The 17574-nt window shown below is 39.2% G+C and overlaps 3 protein-coding genes across 4 annotated transcripts in view; 1 reads left to right on the top strand and 2 right to left on the bottom strand.

Moving 5' to 3' along the window:
• The window catches only part of LOC102242739 (interferon-induced, double-stranded RNA-activated protein kinase), a 274887-nt gene that overhangs the window by 38124 nt on the left and 219189 nt on the right, over nt 1-17574 (bottom strand). The window lies entirely within an intron of this gene.
• Nucleotides 111-17574, top strand: part of LOC102243539 (protein CEBPZOS-like) — a 27703-nt gene continuing 10239 nt past the window's right edge. Inside the window, exons 1-3 of the mRNA XM_014538421.1 lie at nt 111-195; nt 356-615; nt 840-963. Coding sequence (XP_014393907.1) covers nt 582-615; nt 840-963 — 158 coding nt within the window. The 5' untranslated portion in view covers nt 111-195; nt 356-581. The remainder of the gene's footprint in view (nt 196-355; nt 616-839; nt 964-17574) is intronic.
• SULT6B1 (sulfotransferase family, cytosolic, 6B, member 1) lies at nt 6648-17226 on the bottom strand. Its single transcript, XM_014538420.1, has 6 exons — nt 16940-17226; nt 15820-15932; nt 14298-14387; nt 10871-10997; nt 8737-8831; nt 6648-7023 (listed from the first exon to the last, which is right to left on the bottom strand). Exons 1-6 carry the CDS (start codon nt 17136-17138, stop codon nt 6700-6702), a joined length of 948 nt encoding a protein of 315 aa, XP_014393906.1. The 5' UTR covers nt 17139-17226; the 3' UTR covers nt 6648-6699.

The following is a 17574-nucleotide window of genomic DNA, read 5'->3' on the forward strand; positions in this document are numbered from 1 at the left end:
GCCCCTGGGCGAGTCCAGGACCCCGTGGAGGTCAGAATCCGCGGGAGGTGGGCAGCTCGCCGCGGTCTCCGGGCGCCCAGGCTTACACCATCTCCTTTCCTATTCCCAGGGTGGGCTCAGGGTGGGGGTGGAAGTTATCGGCTCCATTTACAGGAGAAGAAACAGCGAATTGACTCGCCCAGAGTCTTGGGACTGGTAAGTGCCCCAGGCTGCATTCAATCCTAGAACAGGCCCTACACCAAAGCACTCCTTCCCTTTCCACAGTTACAAGGCCATTTACGGGGGAGGCCGGGAGGAGGAGGCCTGGGGGCGTCATCTTCTTATGTTTGCACCTGTCCATCCGTTCGTTCAACAGGTGCTTCATGCCAGCCGCTGTGCCCAGCACCAGCCAGTTCAGCAGTTAGGCGAGCCACCCGCTCCCCGCGGGACCTCATGGAGTTTATCACCAAAGCCCTTACAGGTAATCCTCACTTTATAAGAACTCCTACTCGCCTAATGGACTATGACACACTCCCAGCGTGATACTAAGGCCTGGCCATTGGGAAACAATTGGAACTGCCCATGGACACGTGGATTGAAGAATGCTGAGGACTTACCCCACAACAATAGGGCAAGGTAGGTGCCATTACTATCACCATTTAACAGATGAGAAAACTGAGGTTTGAGACAGAAGTTAAGTCACCACAGCTGGAGCAGTGAAGACTCAGTTACAGCCCCAGGTAGGAGACAACACTCAGCAAGCTGCGTGTACTATCCTTCAAGTGCAGTATATGCTCCAAACCAAGTTGCATGAAACCAGGAAACAGTAGAAGGGAAACTGAAAGTGTTGTCTCCCACAAGTAAGCCTTACCACACACTTTCGAAATCAGTGCTTCCTGCTACTATGACATCATTGGCTCTGTTCCCACTGGAGGACATATCCTTTCTCAAACAGGAACTTGAAACTGCATCTGGATATTGCAGGTACATGATGCCATCAAGTCATCAAGAAAATAAGGTAAGTCCTGACAGGTTTGGCTCAGTGGATAGAGCGTCGGCCTGAGGACTGAAGAGTCCTGGGTTCTAATAGTTTGGGGGGTTTTTTTGGTGGAGTCTTTTGGAAAAAAATTTTTTAATATACTTTTTTTTTATTTCAGAGAAGAAGGGAGAGGGAGAGAGCGACAGAAACATCAATGATGAGAGAGAATCATTGACTGGCTACCTCCAGCACGTCCCCCATTAGGGACCAAACCCACAACCTGGACATGTGCCCTGACTGGGAATTGAACTGTGACTTCCTGATTCATAGGGCGACACTCAACCATTGAGCTAAGTCGGCCAGGCTTTTGGTGGAGTCTTTAGGGTTTTCTATACATAAGATCATGTTATCTGCAAACTTCTTCCTTTCTGATTTGGATGCCTTTGATTTCTATTTCTTGCCTAATTGCTCTTGCTAGGACTTCCAGTACTATGCTGAGTAAAAGCATCAAGAGTAGGCACCCTTGTCTTTTTCCTGATGCTAGAGGAAAACCTCTTCCCTTTTATTAAGTACTAGAGGCCTGGTGCACAAAAATTTGTGCACTCAGGGGGTCCCTCAGCCTGGCCTGTGCCCTCTTGCAGTCTGGGACCCCTCGGGAGATGACCACTTGCTGGCTTAGTCCCGCTCCCCGGGGGATTGGGCCTAAGCTGGCAGTCAGTCATCCCTCTGGCATCCAGGGAGCCCTCAGGGGATGTCCACTTGCCAGCAGGGAGCAGACCTAAGCTGCAGTAAGACGTCCTTAGCGCTGCTGAGGAGGCAGGAGATGCTCCCACCACCACCACTGTACTGGCAGTCGTCAGCCTGGCTTGTGGCTGAGCAGAGCTCCCCCTGTCGGAGCGCACTGACCACCAGGGGGCAGCTCCTGCATTGAGCATCTGCCCCCTGGTGGTCAGTGTGTGTCATAGTGACCAGTCATTCCCAGTCGTTCTGCTATTAGGGTCCATTTGCATATTACCCTTTTATTATATAGGATGATGTTAGCTGTGGGCTAGACATATATGTCTTTTATTATGTTGAGGTACATTCCTTTATACATACTATTTGTTTAGAGATTTATCATGAATGTTGAATTTTGTCAAAGGCTCTTTTACATCTATTGAGATTATCATATGTTTCTTTTATCCTCACCTGAGGATATGTTTTTATTTATTTTAAAAGGAGAGAGAGAGAGAAAGAGGGAGACAGACATTGATCAGTTGCCTCCCATACATGCCCCGGCTGGGGATCAAACCCACAATCTTCTGGTGTACAGGACAACGCTCCAACCAATTGGGTCCCCAGCCAGGGCTCATATGGTTTTTATCCTTCATTTTGTTACCATGGTGTATCACACTTATTCATTTGCATATGTTGAGCCATCCTTGCATTCCTTAAATGAACCCCACTTGATTGTGGTGCATGATCCTTTCAATGTATTGTTGAATTCGGTTTGCTAATATTTCATTGAGGATTTTGCATCTATGTTCAGCAGGGATCATTTTCTTTTCTTGTAGTGTCCTGTCTGGCTTTGGTATCAGGGTAATGTTGGCCTTGTAAAATTAGTTTGGAAGAGTTCTCTCCTCTTCTATCTTTGGAAAGATTTTGACAAGGATTAGTGTAAATGTCTTAAGTGTTTGGCAGAATTCATGAGTAAAGCCACCTGGTCCTGGACTTTTTGTTGTTGGGAGGTTTTCGATTACTGATTCAATGTCTTTACTAGTAATTGGTCTGTTTAGATTTCCTTTTCCTTCATCATTCAGTATTGGTAGGTTTTATGTTTCTAGGAATTTTTTTATTTCTCCTAGGTTCTCTAATTTGTTGTATAATTGTTCTTAATTTCTTATGATGCTTAGTATTTCCTTGTTATCAGTTCTAATGTCTCCTCTTTAATTTGGGTTTTGGGTTTTTTGTTTGTTTGTTTTTTTGCCTCTCAGTTTAGTCTGTAAATTTCTCTGTATGTACAAACCATACTGCAATAAAGATTTTTCTTCTACAGTATATCTGTTTGCAAATGTGGGAGTTTCTCCAGGATTTATGCCTAGGTGTATAATTGCTGGATTGTAAGATATATGGTCATATAATTTACCAAATTGCTTTCCAAAATGTAAAAGGGTATACTTCTGTTCCTTCTCTCCCATCTTTTGTGCCATTGCTGTCATATATTTTCTTCTACATATATTATAAACTACAAAGTACATTTTTACTACTTTTGCTTTGAATAGATAATTATCTTTTAAAGAGCTTTTAAAATGAGGAAAATAGCTCTTATATATACTCACATATGTACCATTTCTGGTGCTCTTTATTCCTTGTGTAGATTGAAATTTCCAACTGGTATTGTGTTCCTTTAACTATACCACTTTGTCGAATATTCCTTGTAGTGCACATATGTTAGGGACTATTTCTCCCAGTTTTTAATATATAAAAGGTCTTTATTTTATCTTCATGTTACATACATTTAAAAAAATTTTTTTATTGATTTCAGATGGGAAGGGAGAAGGAGAGAGAGAGATATAGAAACATCAATGAGAGAGACACATTGATTGGCTGTCTCCTGCACGTCAGAGGATCGAGCCCGCAACCCAGGCATATGCCCTGACTGGGAATCAAACCTCTTGGTCCATGGGACAATGCTCAATCTACTAAGCCACACCAGCCAGGCATATTAGATACATTTATTTAATATCCCTCTTTTAGCTAAGTGGCCTTTTCTCAAATAGTGAATAAACTTAAGTTTTTGCTGAAAAGCTTCAGGTGTTATCATTATTGTTAACTTTGTGTTGTTTATCTGTACATGTTATTTGTAATTATTTGATTATTGGATAAATTTATTATGTAATTATTTAAATTCAGTTATTATTAAAGAAAATAAAACACCCAGGCTGGATGAACTGACCAGAATCAAGCTTGGCAATATGATTCATACTTCAACTTTGCTCCTAGGACAGTGCCTGCTAAGCACTCTTGGAATTTTTCATCCATTTCCTGGTTCTGAGTTGCATTGAACAGATTTTTCCAATCACCAACTTCACCTACAACACACACAAAAAAAAGTAGACACAGACACCTGTTAGAATATTTTTTATTTTACCATTTTTCATTGTAGTGTTTCACTTTGAAATGTGAAAATGAACACATGAAAAAAATTAGTCTTCAAAACAAATGTAGCCCTAGCTGGTTTGGCTCAGTGGATAGAGTGTCAGCCTGTGGACTAGAAGGTCTCAGGTTCAATTCCAGTCAAGGGCACATGCTTGGATTGCAGGCTCAATCCCCAGTAGGTGGTGTGCAGGAGGCAGCGGATCAATGACTCTCTCATTATTGATGTTTTTATCACTCTCCCTCTCCCTCTCCCTCCTTTCTCTCTGAAATCAATAAAATATATATACTAGAGGCCCGGTGCACGAAATCCATGCACTGAGGGGAGGTCCCTCAGCCTGGCCTGCGCCCTCTCACAGTCTGGGACCCCTCACTCCTTACCACTTGGCTCGCTGCTCCTTAGCGCTGCCGCGGAGGCGGGAGAGGCTCCTGCCACCGCCGCTGCACTTGCCAGCTGTGAGCCCAGCTTCTGGCTGAGCAGCTCTCCCCCTGTGGGAGTGCACTAACCACCAGGGGGCAGCTCCTGTGTTGAGCATCTGCCTCCTGGTGGTCAGTGCACATCATAGCGACCAGTTGTTCCGGTCGTTCCACCATAATGGTCGCTTAGGCTTTTATTATATAGATTTTAAAAAACAAAATAAATGTAATTCCTTTTGTAAAATTAACAGTATACATTGGGACTTCTCCATCTGTGGTATAGTAGGTGACATGGTTTTTTTTTTTAAATCTTCACTTGAGGATATTTTTTCCATTGCTTTTAGATAGAGTGAAAGAGTGGAAGTGGGGGGGAGGGGGAGGAGTTGAGGGTGTGGGAGAGAGAGAGAAACATCAATGTAAGAGAGACATCTCGATTGGTTGTCTCCTGCAGGCCCCCAACTAGAGCCTGGAATGAACCTGCAACCCAGGTATGTGCCCTTGATTAGAAATCAAACCTGAAACCCTTCCCTGCATGGCTGACACTTTAACCACTGAGCAACACCGGCCAGGGCGGTGACTTGCTTTCTTGATATCACTAAGCGGAACCTTGGCCTCAATGATCTCCCATCTCTATCTCTCTCCCAACACTCAGAACCTAAAATTCTAGTTTCTTGAGAGCCAGTTTTTTCCTCTCTAAAGTATTTTAAATAGCTTAAATATCCTTGAGAAATTAACATTTTACAGCAAGTTTATACTGAAAATTTTGCAAAGAGTGATTATTTGCCTGGGATTAGGATATGTTTTTCTTAATTGCTTTTAAAAGTAAAGGAAGTTGCCCTGACCAGTTTGGTTCAATTGTTTGATCATCAGCAGTTTGATCCCTGCAGGAGACAGCCAATCAATGTTTCTCTCCCTCTCCCTTCCTTTCTCCCTAAACATCAATAAAAATAAGCAAAAAAGTTATATATATATATGTTTAAAAGTAAAGGAAGTTACTTCTTCCTTTAGAATCTTTTGATAATTTGGGTTGAAGTTAAAAGTTCCATGTTGCATAAGCCATTGAAATTTGTGCTCATAAAGAGGGTTTAAAGACGTAAGGAAATGCTTAGATATATGAAGGGAATAAAATAAAACACAAAACTGTTTACAAATGTCATCCACTATATAAAACATCACAGAATAAAGTGGGAGAAATATGCCAAAATGTTAAACCTTCCTGGTGAGAGAAATGGGGATACTTTTTAATGCTTTTTCACATATTTCAGTGCTTTCTGAATTTTCTAAAAGAAATATTATTAAAAATCTTGGTATTGTGTTATTTATTTTAGGATTTTTCTATTCTGAATGCTATTTGATTAACATGTATAGAAAGGTTGTATTTCCCCCCTCCTTAAAGCTAATAAGACTGAGCATAAAAATCAGGACTATGGTCAGGAATGAAACTGAAATCAGTTTTACAATCAATGTTCCATTCACAGTGGATTTTAAAAATAGGCCTTCACTTGAAAAAGTGTAGTTGAGTTAAGCAGACCTAAGTTCAAATCCTGACTCCATCATGTATTAGTTTTTGTGACAATGACAAATTACTATCTCTGCACATGGTGCCCACATTGTAAAATTAAGGATGAAATTTTTTTTTTTTGCTATGAAATTTAAGCCCAGCAAGGTTCTAATGCATGATAGATGCCCAGTAATTGATAGCTGTTGTGGTTATATGGGCTGCCTCTAAATCACATTATACTCTCAATACATATGCAATAAAATAAAACTGGCAATCCTTAAGCTATACTATCATAAATTTCCACAAGCAATTAGAATACTATCATGAAATTTAGTAAAATCATCGGTGCCAGAGACAACGAGTTGCCTATCCAATACTCATTTTCTTCTTCTTCCTTATTAACAAGACCCTCATTTTAATTGGGTAATCGTGTGCCCACCTTAAAAATAAAATCACATTTCCCAGCCAACAAGCGCAGTGAGGAATGGCCAACAAGTGTAAGAAGTCAGCAAGTGAGGCTTCCAGCAAAGCTCTTGAAAGGGGTCTCACTGAGCTGACACACATGACTCTGTCTCTTGCCTTTCCCTTTTCATTTTAATAAAATAATCCTTTAATTTTAATGTAATGGCGGAGCTCTCGTTGCTCCCTTGTCATCACACAAGGTGACGAGCAGAAAGGCGGAAGGAACTCAGTATCTAAGAGATACTGCGGAGCCACCGGTCCCAGCTCTGAACTGCGTCCAGCCTTCTTGTTGACGGGGAGGAAAAGAAAAACCTGTCTCATTTAGGATCAAGTTACAGGGATCCCCTGTTACGTACAAATGGACGGATGTCCTAGAAACCAATGGCACTTTACCTTTGCGGAACAGGAACGGGCCAACAGCCCCGTGCGTTTGCTGGGCCTTTGCTCGCATTGCCTGGAAGGTACTCTGAGCGGAGATAGTTTGAATCTGCTCCCCAGTGAGAGAGAATCCAAAGAACTCGGCGATTTGTTTTATTCCAGCGGCCAGATTCTAAAAACAAAAATGTAAAGGATAACCACCTTTCTATAGGAATCGTGCTGTGAGCAAAGACAGGTTTCTTAGACAGATTGGATTTATTAAGCCTGTTTAACTCAACTGTCTATCTCTCTACTTAGATTTAATTTGATACCTCTGTATAAATAGTCGAGATATCCTTAGACGATATTCTGTATTGGTTTTACTTTATGATTTTAATTTAGAATTCTTATTCCACTACTTAGGATATAAATAATGATAGTAAGTATTAATTAATACGTTAGAATTTTATCTATGATGATAGTCTTTTTTAAAAATTTTATTGTTGTTAATCCTCACCCAAGGATATTTTTCCATTGATTTTTAGGGAGAATGGAAAAAAGAGGGAAATACAGAGAGAAACATCAGTGTGAGAGAAACACATCGATTGGCTGCCTCCTGCACACGTCCAACCAGAGCTTTGGCCAGGAAGGAGCCTGCAACCGAGGTACATGCCCTTGACCGGAATGGAACCTGGGACCCTTCAGTCCGCAGACCGATGCTCTATCCACTGAGCCACACCGGCCAGGGCTGATTCTTCTCTTGGTATAAACCTAGAAGTAAACCACTTCTCATCACCTCCACTGCTGCTTCTGGCCTGAGCCACCATCTTCCCGTGGCTGGACTCCTTCCTGCAGGAGCCGCCTCCTAGTTTTCCCTGTACTTTGCTCCTCTCCAGTCTGTTCTCACACACCAGCCCGAGTGATCCTATTAAAAACATGTCAACTTCTACCACAGGTCTGCTGGACTCCTACAGTGGCTTTCTGTTTCACGCAGAGTGAAAGCCGAAGTCATTTCAATGAACTGCCACGCCATTCCTCACACTGCACCCCACATGGGTGGTGTTCTCACTGGTTAGTGCCCCCTTGTTCACCTCTACTGACCCAGGCACATCTGCTTGCTTCCTGTCCCTTCATCATACAGGAGCTCCTACCTCAGGGCCTTTGCTTCAGTCGATTCTCTCTGCCTGGGAAGCTCTGGCCCAGTTACCCACATGGCTCAATCCATCACTTCCTTCAGATCTTTGCTTAAATCCCATCCTCTCCATGAGGTTTCCCCTGACCATCCTATTTTATCCTGGGATTTGTCTAGCGTCCCCATCCCCTATCCTCAGGCATTTCCAGTGTTTTCTTAGTCAGCTATGCCATTTCCTTTTTCTCACTATCATCCACATTTTTATTTTCATTGTTTATTATTTATCACTCTGTCTTCTTGCCTTCTCCAGGGAGAATGTCAGCTTCTCCAGGGCAGGGAAATTTGTCTGGTCTGCTCACTGATGTATCCCAAGGGCCTAGAACCATGCTGAGCAATCACTCACTGTTTGTGAATAAACAATTAAAAATTACATGGAAAACATAAATCCAAAGTCGAATGCATGTACAATTAAATCTCAGTTAAGACCTACCTATTGTTTTTCTCATTCCTAATTTGGACCATCTATCATAAAAGGAAAATAAAGCAGCAACTGTTAGTTATAAATTGCTAAGCATTATTTTATTTATATTAAATAGTCAACCTAAGCACTTATACGTTATTTGTTTTCCCTAACAGTATACACATATCTGAATATTCTTCTTTCTTTTTCATTGAATACAATATGTGTTCATACATCCAGACATTATATATAAGTGTTCCATGTTGTAGTTTATAATAAATCTTGCTGTAGAATATCAATAATCATAATCTCACCTCTTTCAGGTCCTCATATAATATGAACTTAACATTTTCATTATCAAGATGTTTGTTCCAATTAATTGCAAAGTCAAAATAGCTTCCCCAAGAAACTAAAAACACAAGAAAAAAATCTTAAGGAATTTAAAATAATGGAGGTTAAAATAAAAACTATCTATATTTGATTGAGCTCAAACAAGATGTTTATAAGTTATATTAAATCCCTGCTCCAAAAGAACTGGCATAGCCAGTCTTATTAGATATTTGTTCATTTTATCTTCATAAATAACAACACAACTAAGCAAGTTGTAAAATGGTTTGATAAAAACTGCAAGACATTCATGAATATTTAGGTGAATAAAATAATTCAGAAATAGTGATTGATACATGAAAACTGACAGAGATAATGCCAGAAAGAAATGATGCGACAGATATTATCTAGGTCAGTATTGTCCAAAATTTAAATTACACCTGTAATTTAAATTTTTCTAGTAGCCACATTAAAAAAAAAAGGAATAGGTGGAATTAATTTTAATATTTCATTTTATTTAACCCAGTATACCACAAAATAGTATTACTTCATCATGTAATGGACATAAACATTATTAATGAAACATTACATACTATTTTTGTATTTTAAGTCTTAGAAGCCAGAATACTAAGTTTTTATCAGAATTGCTTGATGTGTGTTTAGACTTCATAAAACATACAGTTGGAAAACAGAGCCACTACTAAAAGAAGGCATTAATTAATCGGCTACTTAATGGCTGTGTGGCCTTTCTATGCCTCTATTTCTTTCTTCATTAAGTGGGGATAATAATAGTATTATCCATATAGGGGTCTTATGAGAATTAGAGTTAAATAACGTGTGTTAATGATAGCATGTAGTGCCTGGCAAGTAGTCACTGCTAAGTAAGTGGTAGCTATTTTACCTGATATTAATCACTAATATATAATAAGAGGTGGTGAATCCTAATCCAGGCCTTCTCATTACTAATCATACACATTTTCCAGTGTATTGAGCTGCCTCCATTAAGCTGAATTTTTTAAGTTCACAAGGCAGAAACTCCCTCCAAGTTATTGCCACCATATCTCATCATAGTCCATCAAATAATTAGGCCAAAAGGATGGATAGGGCAACAAAGATTCCCTAAAATAGAGTTCTCATGGTTGAATGCTCTCTTGTATTATTAATGGGGTAATGTTTCAGACTTGCCTTCACTACCTCCATCCAGACAAACCAAAGCTTTCTTAATGGTGCCTCATAAACATCTCTTGTGCACTTTCTGTTTCTCCAACATCCCAATCCCAATGTTTGATCTTTACTAAGGAGCCAGTGCTGTACCCAGTGTCCATGCATGTGGGATGGCATGGCATTGCTGGGATGATCACCTTTAAAAGCAATCTTCTTGGAGGGACCTGGCAATGATTTCTCCTCAAGGCTCACCTGGCATTAGTTCTTCCTTCTACACTATGAAAACTCAACAGAGCCGCTACTGAAAGAAGGCAGTAGTCAACCTGTGGAAGCAGAGTCACTGCCACTTACAAGCAGGAGGGCCAGTGGCAAGTGATTTAACTTTTTTTATTAGTTTCCTCATTCGTGCAATGGGACCAATACTGCCTTACTTATAGGGTGTTATGGTCTGAAATGAAATCATGGATTTATAACATCTAGTTTAATACCTGGAGCATTAGTAGACACTTCTACAATTGTAGTTATCAATAACCAGAGTAAAACATCAACATGGTCTAACAAAAAATTCATTTCCTTTCTGGTAAACAAATACGTAAGTTGTGGTTACTCGGTGTCATGATTTTATCTGTTTTTGCTTGTTATCGTGTTAGACAGAAACTTAAGGGAAAGGAACTAGAAACACTTTTCTACATGACTCTGTTTTAAGCCTCTTTGTCCCATGTCTATATGGCCACTCAATACTCATAGTCAACATATAAATCGTCTACATTATTTTTAAGAACAGTAATGTACTGTTTGATACACAGAACTAGTGGGGCTATAAAATTTCATTTAAAAGTTATTTTTGGTTCCTGGATCCGCCTTAATCTCCTTTCTTTACCCTAAAACACATTTGAATTTTCGTATTTATGTGATCATCTGTCAAAGTAAGGAGAATTATTTTACCAATCGTCATACCTTGTCCTTTCATGAATTGTCTGAAGAATTCATCCCAAGAGCCATAGCTTGGAATATCAGGGACATCATTGTGGAAATGGAAAAAAGATACTGCAGTATCTTTAGGATTTCGAAATATCACCAGTATCTAGGGAGATAAAACTAAGTTAATTGGTTTAGGTCTATGTTTTGAACTTTGGAAAAGTGAAAGGGTGGGCAAAATCATGTGTCCTTTGTATGCTACATACTTTTGTTAATATGTAGAGAAAGAACGATCGTAAAAAATTGAGGAATTGGAGGTGACAGATGGGGAAGTCTTGGGAGAGGGGAGAAAAGAAAAAGAACATTGATGTTGTAGGACAGTGATTCCCAAAGTGGGCGCTACCGCCCCCTGGTGGGCGCTGCAGCGATCCAGGGGGGCGGTGATGGCCACAGGTGCATTTGTTTTAACTTTTTTTGTATTACCTTTCTATTCTGCGTTCAATAAATAGTTTCATAATTTCAAACTTCAATGTTTCTAATTTACACCTTTCTTTACTATATTTTACAAAAAAGGTAGAAACATTAATACATATATCTTTCTGTTTAATTGCTATTAAAATTTTTAAAAAAATTAATTTCCAGGGGGCGCTGAGTAATATTTTTTCTGGAAAGGGGGCGGTAGGCCAAATAAGTTTGGGAACCACTGTTGTAGGAGAAGATTTTTGCTAATGAGTTAGACAGTAAAGAGGCATACACAGAAGATATAAAAAAGGAATAAAGAGCAAGCTCACAAGCGCATGAGCTAAGAGGTTGAACCCTTAAGCAAAGTAAATATTAAGGACAATGTTTAGAGTTTGGTGTCAGAAGATCAAAGAATGGCAAGCCCACTCTCCAGGGCCCAAGGTGTGATGGGTGATGTAGATGCAGCAGAACTCTGACTTCCCATGTTATGCCTGTCTTCTCTGATGAGGAGTGAATTTGTTCTTTTGAATGAAAAGTGTGAAATGAACATTGTGAAGAGCACATTGAAACCCAAGAGAACCAAATGATTGCAGGAGAATATCTGGCTGCTCTAAGTGAATTTAGTTGGGCTTTCTGGCCTAACGAATTCCATCTCAAGAACTGAGGAAATTGAAGAATACAGTATTGAGCACTGTTAATGGCCACTGAGGAATCTGAGACAACACACAAAAGCTTCCGAGGGCTAGAAATTGGCAGAAATCATTCCAGGTTCAGAAAGGAGGCAGGCATGGATTGGCAAACTGCAGATTTGTGAACCAGACTTTCGTCAGGAGGAAGTTTTCCAGAATTGACTAAATAGATGATTTGGGATCACATACAAGAAGTAGACCACCAGGGGGCACCATGTGTTCTCACAAGTCCTTGTTGACGAACACCAAGCTTTCCTTGGACAGTTTCTAAATTAGTAATTTGTTGCTAATTACTTCTTCTACAAAATGGAAGATTGTAAGCTGAGAGCAGAAGCAATTAAGTATATAGAACTCCTGTGAAAGGAGGCTAAATAATTAAGGTAAACATGCCTGGAGGGGTTTTGAGGCATTTCCCCTGTCCTGACCAGGCCATCGTTTTAATGGTTGATTTAGGTAAAGATATAGAAGCTATACTTATCAGATTTGTAGATGGCATGAAACTGAAAAGGAATCAGGATCTCAAAACACCTTGTCAGTCTAAAGCAAGCATGTCAAATTCATGGCCTGTGGGCCACATGCCTCGTTTATTTGGCTCATGTTAGCTTTTGAGTTTGAGATGCTTGGTCTAAAGAAATACAGGAGCCCTAACCGGTTTGGCTCAGTGGATAGAGCATCAGCCTGCGGACTGAAGGGTCCCGGGTTCGATTCTGGTCAAGGGCATGTATCTTGGTTGTGGGCACATCCCCAGTTGGGGTTTGCAGGAGGCAGCTGATCAATGTTTCTCTCTCATCGATGTTTCTAACTCTCTATCTCTCTCCCTTCCTCTCTGTAAAAAATCAATAAAATATATTTAAAAAAATAAAGAAATACAGGATACAATTGAATAGAGATAAATAAGCTGGGGTCTATATATTTCACCTACCCTTGCCCCCAATCCAAAGACAGCCAATTTTTGTCACTTGAGGGTTTTATATTTGGGGCTTTGGCTAACATTTATTAGTTTCCCTGGCTTGTAGCAGTTTATAATTTTACAAAGCCATAAATTTGAACAGTGAAGGCCAGCTAGATGTGGACAAATCTCCAGCATCAACCACTTCCCTTGGCTCTTTCTTTTCTTTTCCCTTGGCCACTTCCCTTGTATTCCTGTGACAGTGAAACTGTTTCTCTCCAAATCCAAATGTTTTCTAAATCAGAATCCAGACAGCCACTTACTGGAATTCAAACACCTCGTGATGATTGGAGTAGGTGACCTTTTTTGTGTGTTTGTTTTCTAAATATATTTTTATTGATTTCAGAGAGGAAGGGAGAAGAAGAGAGAGCTAGAAACATCAACGAGAGAGAATCATTGATCAGCTGCCTCCTGCACGCCCCCTACTGTGGATGGAGCCCACAACCAGGGCATGTGCCCTCAACCACCATCGAACCTGGGACGCTTCAGTCCCCAAGCCAGTGCTCTATCCACTGAGCCAAACTGGCTAGGGCGGAGTAGATGACCTTTAAGGTATTTTCCAATTCTAAGTTCCTAGGATCCTGTACCCTGGCTACAAGGCACTAATTTTAAGCCTGCACTTCCATAGTGATTTCTTTCCTCCTCCATTATTTCCCTTCTTTCCTGTTACCATTGCAGTTATCTTAGCTGTTTCCCTCCTCCCACTTTCTTTGCTATTATTGCCCTATCCTCTCATTCCTATTTGTGGCATTCAAGAGTTTGAATCCTTATTTTAATTAATTCTCATCTTTGCTCCTGAGACAGAGAAAAGAGGCACCCAGAAATAAGGAATTGGGGAGAGTCAGGTGAAAACAAAAAAGGATTGGATAAAAACTAATAATTATGAGAATAGATCAATACTGTTTAATAAAACAAGTTTTTTTTAAACAAAAAAGAGTAGCCAAAACACCTATAGTAATTTATGTATGACATGAAGTTTGCTATTACATGTGAAATTCAGAAATAAAATCGTTTCAGACTTCAGGTAACTAGTGCTCACCAGATAGAACTAAAGGAACACTTTTGCCTGTTTTTCTAGGTTGTATTCATTTGTTAAACACTAATTATCCTAGTGGGGTTCTGAAATCTCTTCACTATAAAACGGATTTTAAAATATGTATGTTATATATCCTAGCAGAAAATTCCTTTGATTTATGCAACTACAACAGATATATCTGAGGAAAGAAACAACAAAAGAAATGCCCAAATCTTACATGTCATTTATTAAAAGTCTATGATGAGTAACAAATTCATCATATAGCTCAGAAAGCCAATAGCTATACATTAAAAACTTCACACTGAAATACCAGTCGGAAAGGACACTCACCTTAACTTTATTCTTGAAGATGGACCCAGGTAGTTTGTCATAATGGAGATGAGTTGCCAAAATCCTTGGCGATGGAAACTGTTTCATTCTCTTAAAAATATACACAACAAGGTGAAAGTGTGTGCGTGTGCGTGTGCGTGTGCGTGCGTGCGTGTGTGTGTGTGTGTGTATGTGTATAGTGAATCACTCCTAAACTTAGTGAGTGTCTGATAGTAGTTTTAAGCATCACTATTGCGGTGTCTTCTCTTCCTCCTCTTTCTTTTTTTTTTTTTACATGTCTATTTCCTTTGTGCAGATGAGGAGTGGAGAATCATAAATGAATAAATAGTTAAAATCCTCCTTTTGAACTTCCTTGTTGGATACTGCCTATCATTTTTTTAAATATTTACCTTTTCTCACAATCATACCAAATATTTTGTTCAAAAATGCTCATAATCTGCAATCCACTCTTTGCCTGAATTCGTATCTCTTCTACATTCAATGGTATGGGTCCACGTGGTGACTGGGAGTCATAATACTTGATTTATAAAAATTGCACTTTTTAGTCTTAGATGTACTTTTAGGTTCATTTACAATAATCCTCTCAGGTAGATATTGTAACCCTCATTTTAGAGATTAACCACACGCTTTGAGGTTTTGAAGAATCACACAGGTGGTAATTTTCAGATTAAGTTATAGAGTCCTTTTTCCACCATAAAGACATGTGAGAAATGGTAAAGTTCCTAAAAGGATTAGAAAAATATCCAAGGGGCAAACGGGAGGTAATTCTAACAAAACTAGATAAACATATAATAATATGTTCATGAAAATGTTATATAACCAAACAGTAAGCAATGTAAAGACTAGATATAACTACATCTCATTTAAGAAAATATATGTATTTTAGAAAAGTTTTCTGTAAAGTGAATATCTTTTATGTGGAGTTCTATGCAAGTTGCATAGAAAAATATTTATGTTCTTACATATGATAAAATTACAAAAATACAAAAAATGTTTTTAAAATTACCTGGAGGAAAAAAAACATTTCTGATAAGTTACAGATATTCAAAACCCAAATACCATACAGAGTTAAGACATTTTCCAGAAACCCTGGAGCTACAGCCATGTGTCTCACTCACCTTATAGAACATTTTTCATGTTAATTCAGATGCTCTGAAAAGACTCCCTTTTTACAGGGGAAGCTTTCCCTCTTTTTTTTTTTTTTTAATAAGCTGGCTATACTGTATAGACTAGGTTAACAACTCAAATCAGAAAACTTGGGTTCAAATCTTAGCCCTGCCATTTATTACCTCCTTGACCTTAAGCAAGTCTCTACAGTGTTCTCCTTTGTAATATGGTGATAAGGTTATTCTGTAATAAAATGAGATGATCCCTGAAAAGTGCTGGGGATATGGTAAGCACACAATAGCTTACAATAATTGTAAGTATTGTACGTTCTGAACTCAAAACTAAAAGATCCCCCAAACAGAAGAAATCTTTCTTTAATAATTTGCTATAAGTGTAAAGGCTGTTTTATACTAACCTGATATTTTTCTGGGTCCCCACATTCAAGAATTGGGAATTCTGGATATTCATACTTTTTTTTAGAATCAGCAAATATTAATTCACTAATGATGTGAAGAATCCAATTTGAACCTCAAAGAAAAATCAGACAATCAAAGTTCACTAAAGAGCCTTGATATAGTAAAGGCATGTTACGTCAGCATATCCATCATAAAAAGTAAGATCAGCCACCATTCCCTGATGTGTACAGTTGGTTCTTCTGTGTTTAAAATAACCTGGGCTGTGGCAAGAAACAAAGGTTTGTGGAAAACAGCATTTACTTACATTAATATAAAATTCAACTTTTTTTCTCTACATTAATATAAAATTCAACCTATTACTCAGATTTCTCCTTTAACACGAGACAGTATTTCTTTTCTAATTATAACATGTTCATTATAGAAAAATTGTATGCTGTGGCAATGATTGCTTTTATATATCATATGTTATTTTATCTTACATTAATGAATATTTTCAATAGGAGTATATAACTTTGATTTTATAAAATCCCAGCATCAGTTAAGAGAAAGAAAAATGTTAAATGAGTGAGGTTGGCTTTAATAAACAAAGATTAAAATTACGGTTAAAAGAATCAAAAGTAGATGGTGTAAAATTAGATAATTTGGATTCTTAATGTCTTATTGTCCACTGATGAATGACCATTATAAAGCTGGTTTGAGAAACTGGAGGATTGATGCTTGGTCCTGAAAAAGAACCCGTTACACGGAAATCATTACATAAACTATGGACGTGGCCATGGTTTTTCTTCAGTCAAAAATCAGGATGAAAATCTCTACTACAGTCAGTGCTCCATGGCAACCAGACTTTCCTGCATTCGTGTTTCTGTTTCCGGCCCCTCTGTGCATCTCTCTCCTTCTACACCCACCAGCCATCACGTTCATTTCACACACACACCTCCTTCCTCAGATCCTGTGATTTCCAAATCTAGCAGTTTTAGTTACTGACTTGGCAACCTGTGCTCTGACCCCTCTTGGCCCTCTCCTCACTGATTTCTGGCTGGCTTCTTCCCCACCTTTGCCTTGCACCCTGCCCTACCCACGCACTATGTCATGACGAAGTAAACATGAACTGCTATTTACCACACTTTGGATAAGATGCTAGCAGGATGTCATCCCTTCTGGCTTCAAAGGTGTCCAAGGCTTGGAAGGTTTCTGAGGTGCACATGGTGACGGGGTAAGGAATCCCCTGATGGGTGAAAAACAAGCGAGAAAGTGCAGTTTCTTTAGATTTTTCCAAAGCTTCATCAATGTAGTCAATAAATTTTGACTTATCGGCCATGCTGGGTCCCTGTGAATGAACCTGCGCTAAAGGGGCAGTGATAGCTTTTAACGGAGCTGCTCAGGAGGTGGAATAAACGGCTCCTCCCATTCACATGAAAAGGAAGTCATTTAATTCTCATCCAACACCCCTCCCCCAGCCTTTTGAATACCCACCTCTGACAAAAGGCAAACCCCAGGTGCAAAACAGCTGAGGATCAGAGAATATTAGACCAAGGGTTGATTATATTACCATTATAGGCAACTTCCACAATGAAGGTAAGAATGGAATCTGTTAATAGACAATAATATATATTAAATATCTAACAAGTAATTATTTAATTGAATCAGGTATACAATTTTCTTATTAGCAAAAAGCAATTCGTGGAATGAAACCTATCTTCCTCTCCCCCTCCTCTTCCTCTCTCTCTCTCTCTCTCTCTCTCTCTCTCTCTCTC

The sequence above is a fragment of the Myotis brandtii genome, unplaced genomic scaffold (genome assembly GCF_000412655.1).
Source record: "Myotis brandtii unplaced genomic scaffold, ASM41265v1 scaffold191, whole genome shotgun sequence".
In the NCBI taxonomy this organism is placed as follows: domain Eukaryota; kingdom Metazoa; phylum Chordata; class Mammalia; order Chiroptera; family Vespertilionidae; genus Myotis; species Myotis brandtii.

Coding starts and splice junctions, on each gene's coding strand:
- SULT6B1 (XM_014538420.1), bottom strand. CDS start 17,138: ATGGCCGATAAGTCAAAATTTATTGACTACATTGATGAAGCTTTGGAA. Junction 14,388..15,819: donor GGGACCCAGAAAAATATCAG/GTTAGTATAAAA, acceptor TATATTTTTAAG/AGAATGAAACAGTTTCCATC. Junction 10,998..14,297: donor TCTTCAAGAATAAAGTTAAG/GTGAGTGTCCTT, acceptor TTATCTCCCTAG/ATACTGGTGATATTTCGAAA.